Here is a 12,169-nt window from a genome sequence, read left to right as displayed (position 1 = left end):
GAGCTCATAATTTAATATAAAAGCAGCGCTCCCGTTTGGTGGTCCATCACACTCTCTCTGACTCTTATATGTTGTGAAGATAAGGAGCCAAAGACTGCAGATAACAGTCTGTTTATTGAAGATAATCAAATTGTCTGACTGTGCGGTGGAGAAATGCCCTGTCTAGCTAAAGACACAATCACTTTTTGATAGCGTAGATGCCGGCTGATAGCAGAACTCCATCTGTTTCATGATTATCTACAGTACGTGGATGTGCTGTACCTCTGAACTGTAACTAAGCCCTTAAACTCACCTCAGGATTTAAAGCCACAGAGTTAAACCCAGGAAGCAGAAGGATGATGAACCGGAACAGTGAAGGTAAAGATCTAAATTACCAGACATTTTCGACTGGTACATGTAAGGGATGTCAATGTTGTAATAAAATTGGTATGTTTTTTTTTTTATTTTTATTTTTTTTTATTGTATGCCCATATTCACAAAACATTAACATCAAAATGTTTTAACATGTTAAAGAGAATGTACAGTCTTGAGAGTGAAAGTAACAGAGAAATTATTGTAAAAAAAAAAAATAAAATTATATATATATATAATTTGGAGACCAAATTGGCCAAAATCTATCAGATTTTTTATGTTTGTCATAGGTACGTTTTTCTAATGGTAGCCATGTAGCAATCTGTGATATCCACATTTTAAAAGATGGAGCTTGTGATGCAGACCAGAGTAAAATTGGTATGTTAAAAAAAAAAAAAAAAAAAAAAAACTTTACTGAAGTTTTAGCAGCATGCATGCCATTTTAGCAGCATGAATACAATTTTTACTGACCTAATCAGTACCATCTCTGCAAGGCACCATTTTCACTTGATTAAAATCAGCCAGGCATCACACAGTGCATGATAACTTAAATATTACAGATTCATATACCTCTTTTCACTATTTTGGGTAGAGTAATGCACTTTAACTGCACATGCACACTTTCTATGTTGTTTCAATTACCCTTAATAAATAATATTTGATCAATTATGGTTCTCGATGTAAAAGTACTGCATTAGTGTTCAGGTATCATGCTTTTACCTCTGTCTGCAACTATATTATTAGTAGTAGAAGTAATATTATTATTATAACAACTCATTTTTACTAAACTTATTGTTTACTAAATAAAAACATTTTTTATTTTACAGATTTTTGGGACTGCATAAAAACAAAACACTGTCAACTTCTCCTACCCAGAAAACACTGGATATTCAGTGTGTAATTCGATTGCGAGATATTTACGAAACAAAAGAATGCGCTCAGAAATAAACACACAGAGAACTTATATAAGCTCTTTACTTAAGACTGATGCTTTTAATGTAAACTTTTATTCTCTTTATGTGTGATCAGGTGTTTTGCCACAAGTCTCTTGCTTATGTGTTAATATTATGGTTTCAATACTTCTGCAATCAATGTTTACCTCAACAATCATAAATCTTGTTTCATGGTTCATGTTTGATGTCCCTGTAAAGCTAATTTGGTGTAATTAATAACTGTTTAAATTTTATGTTAATACGTGTGTAACATATTAACATTTTAGGAAGCTTTGAACATTTCTGCCTCAGTTTACACCCACAATGTCTATGCAAAATACTACGCTTTGGAAGAAAGACTATGGCTGTTTCTCAATATGCGTTCTTCAACGGTCTTGGGTCCTCATGTTCTCATGTAACTTCATCATAAGCTGCCAAAGTTCAGTTCCAATACTCAAGATCACAAGAACAGAGAACGCGTGAAATCCCAGATGTGTTCTTGATATCGAGGACACACTGATGCAGCGCCAAACTTACTCAAGAAGTCACAGAAGTCATTGCGACTGGAGGTGGGAAGCGCTGCGTTTTATTTAGATTTATTATTAAAGTTCAGAGTTGTCACTTATTTACCTCAGGAGTTTCCCTAAATGAAACGGTGAATATAAACTTTACCATGTACATCTTAATAAAGGAATAAACAAATTAAGGGTGTTTGTTTGCTGAAATTCATTTAAATATCTATTTTATTTGTATTGTGCAACATATATTTATAATGTTTTATGCATAGTATATATTTAAAAAAAGGGGAAAAACAATAAATCGTTGTATGAATGCTGTAATGTTTAAATAATATTCTATTAAAAACAGTTGAAGGTCATGTGACCATCCGAAAGAACGCAGCATCTCATTCCTCACAGGATGCGTTCTCTGTTCTTGTGGTCTCCCGAGTTCCTTCTTCCGAAGACACCTAGAAAGACCGGTCTTTATAGGAATGCAAGTCTGTTCCCTGCGTTCTTGGAATTGAAAAAACAGCCTATAAAATGTGCTTCAGGAGAGTTAATGTCTCATTGGTCAACTCAGCTGTAAGTAAGGTGATTGGCTGGGCCATTCTACAGCTTGATTTTCTTTCTCTGAAAACATTTAAGAGTTTCCTTGGCTGTGTTTTGGATCATTTTCTTGCTGAAATGTCCACTCTGGTTTCATCACCCTGATAATGTTGATGTTGGACTAAAGTTGCTAATATTAATTTATAATGACGAAGGATAGAGTGTTGCTGAATAGCTCCTGAGAGATTTCAGCTACTGTCTGGGCTTTCACTGCCTTTCTACACCTTCCTTTCATGTTTTCAATAGCTTTTTCCTGTGTCATTGTATTGTACTAGACACTAGTTAATTTTTTAAATAATTAGATTTGTTTTAAAACTAATTAGATTAGACTAGATTAGATTAGTTTTAGCTTGGTAATTAAATGTGTTTTTGTATATACATCCATTCATAATATAAATACCATTCATTCATTTTCTTTTCAGCTTAGTCCCTTCATTAATCAGGAGTTGCCACAGCGGAATGAACCGACAACTTATCCAGCATATGTTTTACACAGCGGACGCCCTACCAGCCACAACCCAACACCGGGAAACACCCATGCACTCTTGCATTCACACTCATACACTACAGCCAAATTAGTTCATCGAATTCACTTATACTGCATGTCTTTGGACTGGGGGAAACCGGAGCACCTGGAGGAAACCCACGCAAACACAGGGGGAACATGCAAACTCCACACAGAAATGCCAACTGACCCAGCTGGGGCTCGAATTAGTGACCTTTTTACTGTGAGGCGATCCTGCTACCCACTGTGCCACTGTGCTGTCCTATATTTTTATTAATATGTTATTATTTTTGCGAATGCCTACTCAGATTATGTTCCTTTTTTTCTTCAAAAATGATTGTTCCATCATTGGATAATTTCAAGCAGAAACTGAAAATAAATTAAACTAGTTCTATGTCTTCTGTGTACAAACAGTCTGAATCTAAAATATTTTCTACAATTTTTTTCCCCTCCACAGTTTAGACTGAAATCTCCTGGAATAAAGCCTAACAGGGTAGTGGAGTCTATTACTTTTCAGAATGACTTTGTGCCTTCTTCCATAACATCATATCTCTATAGTACTGTCCCGTCTGCATGGCTGAACTCCAGCTCCATTACTTAAACACACCATTCAGGAGAAACCGAGAGTCATGACCAGGTGAGGAATTACAAGGAGAGGCCAGTGAGAAACACCACAGCAAAAACAGACCTGCTCTCTGCTTTGAATGTCTGAATGGGGCAGGCCAGAACAGTTTGTGTAGCTGATGAACAGACAGTGCTTGTTGGCGATGCAGGTCAGTAAAAGGTTGTAACTAAAAAAAGAAATGCATGTTGCACAGGCTGCTGTGTAAAAATGCTCTCAATAATTCAATATATCAGGGTGATGCGGGGTATTAAAATGAATGATTTCTTTATGAGTTGTTGAATAACCTTTTGTTATTCTTGAATGTTTCGGTGCAAGTAGTATAACCCATGTCTTCGAATGTGGGATTATTAATATTTTACTTACATCGTTGCATTGGTATACACAGTACAGTTCAAAATGTTAGGATTGTTTAAAATTTTTTAGAAATAGGCAGTTGACCGAAGCTGAATTGATTTGATCAAGGATATTTTAATATTATAACAAATTAATATAAATTCTATTTTAATGTATTTTAAAATGTAATTTCTGTGATGGCAAAGTTGAGTTTTCTGCTGCTTAATATTTTTGTGGAAGCCATGATTTTTTTAAAGATTCATCGTTTTACTGGCAGCATTTATTTAAAAGAGAACAAATTTTAAAACATTTTTAATTGTACAATTATGAATATCTTTACTGTAACATTTTATCAAGTAAATGCATTGTTGCTGCATAAACATTATAATAAAATAATAAAATCTGAGCTCAAAATGTTGAATGGTGGTATTTGTAGTTGCAAAAATATAGTTACAAATACAGTACAGTACAAATAAATAATAATAATAAAAAAAATAATAAAATAAAATAAACAAAAAGAGCTTGGGCATTACATAACAGCTAGGTTGGAAACCAAAACCAAAAGCCTCTATAGTTTGTCAGTAACAACTAGCTTTTTCAATAGCTATAGTATAACAAATAGCTACAGTTGGTAACACAAATACATACAACAGATTGTCTTAATTTTCAGTTGCATCACATTTCCAACAGATGCAAGCAAGCTTCACACCTTTGCAAAGTTAACTAAATGTTTAACGGAAATTCAGATCAGCATACAGAAAAGTATATTTTGATCATGGTGCCTGTTTTTATCATGTGGTTATGATGTGGTATACAGCCCAATAGATGCATTTCACACAAAGCATCCGCCTGCTATGTATTACCATAGCACTGTGTAAATAAAAGCAATAATACATTTGAAACTTGTGTCTATCTTCATGTTAAATCAGTATTGATTCTTTAATCCTTAAAGTCTATGCTGTTTTAAGTTGCTGCATCAATCAAATGTCACTAAAATTCTATAGGGTAACTCTTGTACAATAATCACAAGATTTGTTTTATTACTTATCTTTCATGTTCTCTTCATTTAATGAGGAAATTTCAACAATAACTACTGTTTTGATTGTATTTGATGTGGCGAGACTGTATACAGTCATGTGATCATACATCTTTAATATTAGTTGTCATAAAATAAGTGTCACGTCACCTCAAGAAAAACTTTAACAAAACATTGTATACAATATCGTGTAGCATTCAATTGTAAATATATATGAGTAATATCACATGAGTAGCAGTGCGATGTAGCTATACATCGGCACTGGTGAGAAGTGTGCGTTGACACGAGGCTGCTGGCTGAGTGCCTTAGTGCCCCCACCAGTGACAATATACAACCAATGCTACGCATGTGTTATTGCGTTTATACAACAGTTCGACGGCATAAATCGTGTAAAAAGGAAAAAACAAACACAGAGAGTCTCATAAACCCTTTTGTATGAAGAACTACTGTCTTTCACCACTTATTCACATCTGCATCTGACAGCAGAAACTGTTGCTACTTCACAAACATCACTTTACATTTCTCAATTGTAATCAGGAAATCACAATAATTATCCCTGAAAAAGCCAGAGCAAAGCAAACATTACCAGTTTCTGTGTAAATACAGCACTACAAAAGAGAGAGATTGACTTAGAATGTCATTTACCTTTAATAATGAATTGATCAGCTGTAGTTAGAAATTACACTGTTTTATCCTATAAGGGCTTTTTATGCGTTATCTGTTGCCATCTTGTGGATGAACAATGTAAACTAAAGCATCTAAAGCAGCGTCAGCCAATGAAATTAGCCCGCAATTGGCTACAGTCTGAACTGGGGTTTTGCATTAAGCGATCAGATTGGCTGACATTTCCATTGGCGCTTGAAGGGTTGAGAAATCCCCAACTTCTGCAGCGAGAAACGCCACTGAAGCCGCGTCGACAGATCCACAACTCAGTTTGGCAACACTTGACATCACCCATTCAAAGTGAATGGGAAGTGTTGACGCTGACGCCATGTGTAAATGGGCAAGGGTGAAGCGTTAAGAGGCTGGAAGAGTGCTGTTGTTTGCAGAATATCACACGGCTATCAGCCAATCAGATTAAAAAACCAGACAGAACTGTTGTATAAGTTATAGGTGGGCATAGACAAAATGTTTTAATCTATATTAATCTCACTGTAATCTTGGAATTAATCTAGATTAAAATGGCTCATTGGAATTTTACCGATGGCATTCAGAATGTGTTCTACTCAAATAATGACATCAAAATGCAAAATGCGTCACAAACTGCTTGAGAAACTGTTCTACTATGATAATTGATGATGAAAATAAATGATGTTAAATAAGATGTACTTGTGTTTATGAACTGTTTATTCAGTTAAACATGAATTTTGAACTGTAGGCCTACATAAGCTCCGAACAGTGATTTTTGATTAACTTAATCTGACTAAAGTCATATCTGAACTAAACAGAAACGGAATTAAGACATGTGGAGAATGCATTTATTAGTGGCATTCTTGAAGTACACAACGCAATAAAGCTATTACTGTCATGTAAGACTTTCCGCTTATGAATGAAATGCTCATGAGTGAAAGTGCAGAACTGCAGTTAAAGTCACCCAAAATTACAGGAAACTCTTACATGAAAGCACTTCACGTAAACATCTTAATTATATTATTGTCTATTAAGGCAAATAATTAGATTACAGATGTCCATGTAAGCGTAGTCAGTAGTGTCTTCGAAGTAAGTGAAAGATCCAGAAGGGCATCCTGCTGATTTGATTCAGAAGGGCACTGTTTTGTCAGACGGCTCACTGGCTTGACTTTTATTCACCGTCATTGATTTAAAAAAATATTCGGTCTCTCTACAGGTGCCTGATAGTTAAAAGTGGAGCTAACATTAATCAGATTCACTCTAGTGAACTGTCTTCATGTTAGCAAGTCAGGTTTGATGTGGTAATTTCACAGTAGGAATACACACAGGTTTGAAGACTCGTTCTCGCCCATAACAGCGCAAATCGGCCAGGTATACATCCGCGCTAAAATACCAAGGTGAAGGTCATCATAGCTTGCATAGAATAGACCCAGCTCTCAACTCAAAGCAATCTGGGCTCTGTAGTTTATTTAACCCTTTTAACATTATAGCAGAGGGCAGTTATTAAGGGTCCTTTTCTATTTTTACTAGAAGAAAGATTATTTATGCTTCAGAACATTGTAACTATAATTGAAGTCATTTGTAGCCAGCTTTGTAAACACAGCAACATTTCCCTTCTAAAGACATACTGAATAGTGAGATCAAAATATAAGTGTGTACTAAACCATAATTTCTGTGTACTTTTACAGTCCCAGTGTATTAAGAAGCCACTCTTCAAAAGTACTAGCAAGGAGATGCACTCCTGCAGACAGTATTTACTTTCTGCTTATGAGCCCAAATCTTTCAAATGAGCTCCTTCCACACTAAATATAGTTAGACATATTATCCAGTCGTAAATGTCTGCAGAGGCATAATTTGTAATGTTTACTTTTTATCTGTAATTGAGACAATGCTCCAAAATCCTCGCCGTGCTCAAATGCTACTTTTTTCCCCTGTGAATTTTAATGAATATAATTATAGCTTTCTAATAAGATTTATGCATCAGGGATAAAAAGAAAAAAAGGGTCTCTATTGTTCAGCATCAAATTGGATTTTGATGAAAATAATTAGCGGATCATTTAAACAGAATCTGAAAGCCGAGAGTCACCAAGACAGACGGAGGGGTCCTGAAGCACAGGGCTCATACAAACACCAGATACCGCATGTATGAGGGCACATGGAGGATTTTCAAAGGACTGCGCTTTGATGCAGCCTCTCGTGGCGCTAGAAGACTTTGTGTTATTTTCATCTTTATTCAGAGCAGCACCACACTGTCTATCCTTTGAAAGTGGCCTCCGTATAATGCAAGTAAATAGGAGAGCTATACAGTGTCCCTGGAGCAAGTTAGGCTAAGTACTGGAATCTGTTATTTAAGGCAAGACACTGCAGGCAAAAACACTGTCAGTTTTGAGATTTGGGGCTTTTTCATAAAGAGTTTTTCACTCTAATGGAAAGAAAACAGTTCTTTTTCTAATGTGTGTGTGTTTTCCCTGTGAATTAGACCTAAATTATAATGTATATATTTATAAAAACTATTCTTAAAATGTAAATCTCCTCTTCAGCAACATTAGCTTACGCCGAACTGCAGTTTAATTTCTATGTATATATTTTTTCTAAAAGTGTTTACAGAGCTATTATTTTTATACATATTTCGCCTAATTATGTACAACATTTTATTCTAAAAAAACAGTTTATTAATTTATTTACTTTCCTTTGGCTTAGTCCCTTTTTGGATCAGTGGTTGCCACAGCGGAATGAACCACAAACTTATCCAGTATATGTTTTATGCAGTGGATGCCCTTCCAGTTGCAACCCAACACTGGGAAACACCCATACACTCCCGCATTTACACAAATACATTACGGCCAATTAGCTTATTCAATTTACCTACGGTGCATTTATTTGGACTGTGGATAAACCAGAACACCTTAACAAAACCCATACAAACACGAAAAGAACATGCAATCCACACAGAAATGCTAACTGACCCAGCCGGGGCTCGAACCAGCAATCTTCTTGCTGTGTGGCAACAATCAGTGGTGGATTTAGGCATGGGCAATATGAGCGATCGCCCTGGGAGCATCTTGCTGGGGGAGGCATGGGGGAAACAAAAAAAGTTCCCTAGTAAAAGCTTTGAGATAAGATTTACTTTATGCAAGTGTATTGAGTGGTTATCCAACAATAACGACGTTAGGGGGCATTCACAATTCAAATTACAACTCAAGTTTGATATTCTTTATGTGCAACCGAAACAACGCATGGTGAAAACAAATTGACAGATTTGCACAGAAAGCCATTCCAGCGCGCCTCACACGCTAATCCTGATCCCAGTTGTTTACATGCATGACGATGTGTGTCGGCATGCAAGTTGACAAAACTAATTTTATATAATATGATGATGGTGCTACTTTGACTAAGCATGGCTATGAAGCAGAAAGGGGGAATAATGAGTCAGGGAGGTAACTAAGACTTCATAACATCAATTCTAGGCCATGAGTTGGGTCTAAGACAGCAGATAATTAATAAAAGATATATTTTTTTGTATTCTAAAGAACAAATTGTTATATTTATTGAAAATAAATAAAAAAATTAATTTATTATAATTATTTTAAATGTATATATTTAAAATATATATTTAAATATATATAATATCAACCACATAGTGTCTTTATTTCTTGGGGTTAAGGGAGATATTTGGGGGGTAGGGTTGCCATTTAAACTAGAACCACCACTTGCGACAATGCTAACCACTGAGCTAATGCGCCGCTCTACAAAACATATTTTTCCTTCATGTGATAAAAATAAATACTCTGACTTCATCCAGTGTTCAAATAATTGAGCTAGAATTGTATGCAAATTAGTGTTTATTTAATTAAATAATAGCGAATTTGCATAAATAAACAACACATTTTAGAAAACGTACACATTTTTTAATTCAAGCATGGTCATAACTATTATTATTTTTTGTACCCTATTCACTTGCAGTGTCTTGTTTTAAATAAACAAACTTCAGACTGTTAGTCAAGGGCACTCAATGCTGACTTACATTTTTCAAGATGTATGCTTGAATAAAACACATTTGTGAGAAAGTGCTGAAAATTTAGAGATTAATGGGGCCTAAAGAAGGCGTACTATTAAGGTTCATCACGTAGCAGCCTTTTCTCCAGACAGCTGTAACTGCTCTGTCTATAATTCAAGTGTAGTTCACATCTTCTCACCGAGCCAGAATTCGTCCTCCAGGTTGCCGAAGCCGATCTTGTAGTCAGTCCACTTTCTGGAGAAATCCGTCAAACCGTTTTGACGTCTCTGAAACACCTGAAAGACAGTCAGCAGAGGTTTCAGCTGCCGCACTGAGCTGCGTCATTCAGGAAAGATTTTGTAAATAAAATAGTAAATTTAGTGAAATACGCAAAACACAGGCCTTCACAAAAACTGTTCTCTGGATTGCATTGTAAACATCAGATTTTAAATATGTATGTATGTTAATGAATTCCAGTAATTCGGAAATAGGATGCGAGAACACTCTCTTTCACCATTAGCATAATCCCTAATAAATTATACTCATGCAAGTTACTTCCAGAAACATAAAATGCACAAAAGACTTGAATAAACATAAATATTGTATAAACCACCAAAGTCCACAAAACTATGACTGCACAATATATGGTTTCGGCATCGATCATTCGCAATAGTCACATCGCAGGATATATGCAATGTTGAGTTTGCATTATAATTCATCATTTGCATGTGTTTTTGATGCTTGTGATTGTATAATGATTTTAAAGGCATTCAGGTATAAGAAATTGTACCATTTTGACCTCAACTACAATTAATTTTATTGAATAATTTGTATTTTTATTATTCAGATACTACATGTCAATACTGTTAGACGACAAAATATGTTTTTGTATCTTTTTCTTGATTGTATTTATAGATTGTTGTGCATAAAAATACTCACAACATGTGCAAATACAGAAATGCACTGCAGATAGCACAGGGCACAACAAAAATGTGTTGGAGGACCCCAAAAATTAATAAATTGTTTATTAGATTTTATGGAGATGCATTCTCACTGCAGAATCATCCCAATACATCTAACATTATAAAATCTTTTCAAATAGAGATATTATGTCATCTGGTGAAATTGTATTCATATCACAATATATATCGCAAAATAAAAAAATATCGCAATTTAATTTTTTTTCCAATATCCTGCAGCCCTGCACCAAACCATTTTAAACCAGCTTTAAAATGTCAAGCCCTTGTTCCAAAATGGCCAGCTGTATATCGCCTGAGAATATTCTGGCAGCACATCCAGCTGACAATATAGTTGCTACAATTCAATCTGCACCAGTAATTTTTTCTTAGCATCTTATTTTGAAGAATATTTTTGAAGATGAAAATGAAGTAGTCAGTAAAATTGACTTCTTCTTTGTTGTTTAGTTGTTGTACAAATACAGTATGATGATTGATTGGCATATTTGTCCCATGCCTCCCCAATTTACTGAACGGCTGGGTGACAAGCCATTGCACCAAAATTAAGTGTATTGAGTTTGCCAAGAAGAACACAGAGGTTTTACACCACATTTACGCATGGTAGGAAGCTAATGTACATTTCATCCATGCCAACTAACATTTGGAAAATATGATAATATCAGAAATTTCAGAAATATCTGAAAATGTCTATCAGAATTACACAAAAAAATGTTCTGATTGTGTTTTTGAATAAGGCCCATTGTGTTTTTGGGCAATATGGAGCAAATGAATGACAATGTATCCCAGCAGTGTCATTTTATTGATGGAATTTGCAATAAAGGCAGCTGTGTTGGTGGTCATGACCAGTAAAGACCAGCTGTAAAGAGCAGAATGGACAATCTCCAGCATATGTTGTGTTCTGAATATTGGTCTCTGGGTGGAGAAAGACGGCAGGACCTAAAACGTACACTTGGTAAGTGCTAAAGGCAATTATATGTATTTGCCAATTGGATGATAACTTTATTAGGACAGACAATATGGTTCAAGGTTAATTGTAAAATCAATAGTCTGACCTTCGCTGATGTAAGTGCCGTTTGTCCGGTGTAAAAAAAAAAAAACTCTACGGAAAAAAAATGGCAAAAAAAAAAAACATTTCTCCAAACCCCTTGTCTAAATAACAAAAATAAGTGCATAAATAAAAAAAAAAAAAAAAAATATATATATCAATACATATTATTAACTCCTAATAGCATATGCAATTAATATAAATTAACAGCTGATAAATAACACAATTAATATCAGATTCATATGAATGATATAATGAATGTGTATAAACATTAAATAATAATATGAATTTGTATAGGATACAGAAATAAGTAATAGAATCAAAATGTAATACATATATTTAAATGAATGCAGTTAACTGATATTAACAGTACACTGCCAAAAAAAAGTCTTGTCTCCTTTAGAAGTTTTAGGAACAACGAATAATAACTTTTAGTTGATGACTTGTTATCAGAGGTGGCTAATATGAAAGGCAAATGCCTCTAGATGACACTTTTTTCACCAAAATTAATTCATTTTTTTGTTATTTAATTAGAAGAGTAAGGTCTGACTTTGCTTTGACACAAGTCTTGTCACTCAATAGAAGTAATGTACAGTATAGAATCTAAAGTCATGGTGCAGTGGAAAAAGAAT

General features: G+C 34.8%; 1 protein-coding gene across 10 annotated transcripts in view; it reads right to left on the bottom strand.

The window, feature by feature from the left end:
• Window positions 1-12,169, bottom strand: part of tnr (tenascin R (restrictin, janusin)) — a 238,342-nt gene that overhangs the window by 11,491 nt on the left and 214,682 nt on the right. For all 10 annotated transcript variants that reach the window (XR_012385660.1, XR_012385666.1, NM_194383.1 and 7 more), the window contains 1 exon segment: window positions 9,715-9,811. Coding sequence is in view for 8 of the 10 variants with exons in the window: in NM_194383.1 (NP_919364.1) it covers window positions 9,715-9,811 (97 nt within the window). In the remaining 2 variants the exon portion in view is untranslated.

Source organism: Danio rerio, chromosome 2, assembly GCF_049306965.1.
Source record: "Danio rerio strain Tuebingen ecotype United States chromosome 2, GRCz12tu, whole genome shotgun sequence".
Lineage (NCBI taxonomy): Eukaryota > Metazoa > Chordata > Actinopteri > Cypriniformes > Danionidae > Danio > Danio rerio.
Note: the sequence above shows the minus strand (reverse complement) of the source record. Positions and strands in the feature narration are given on the sequence as shown.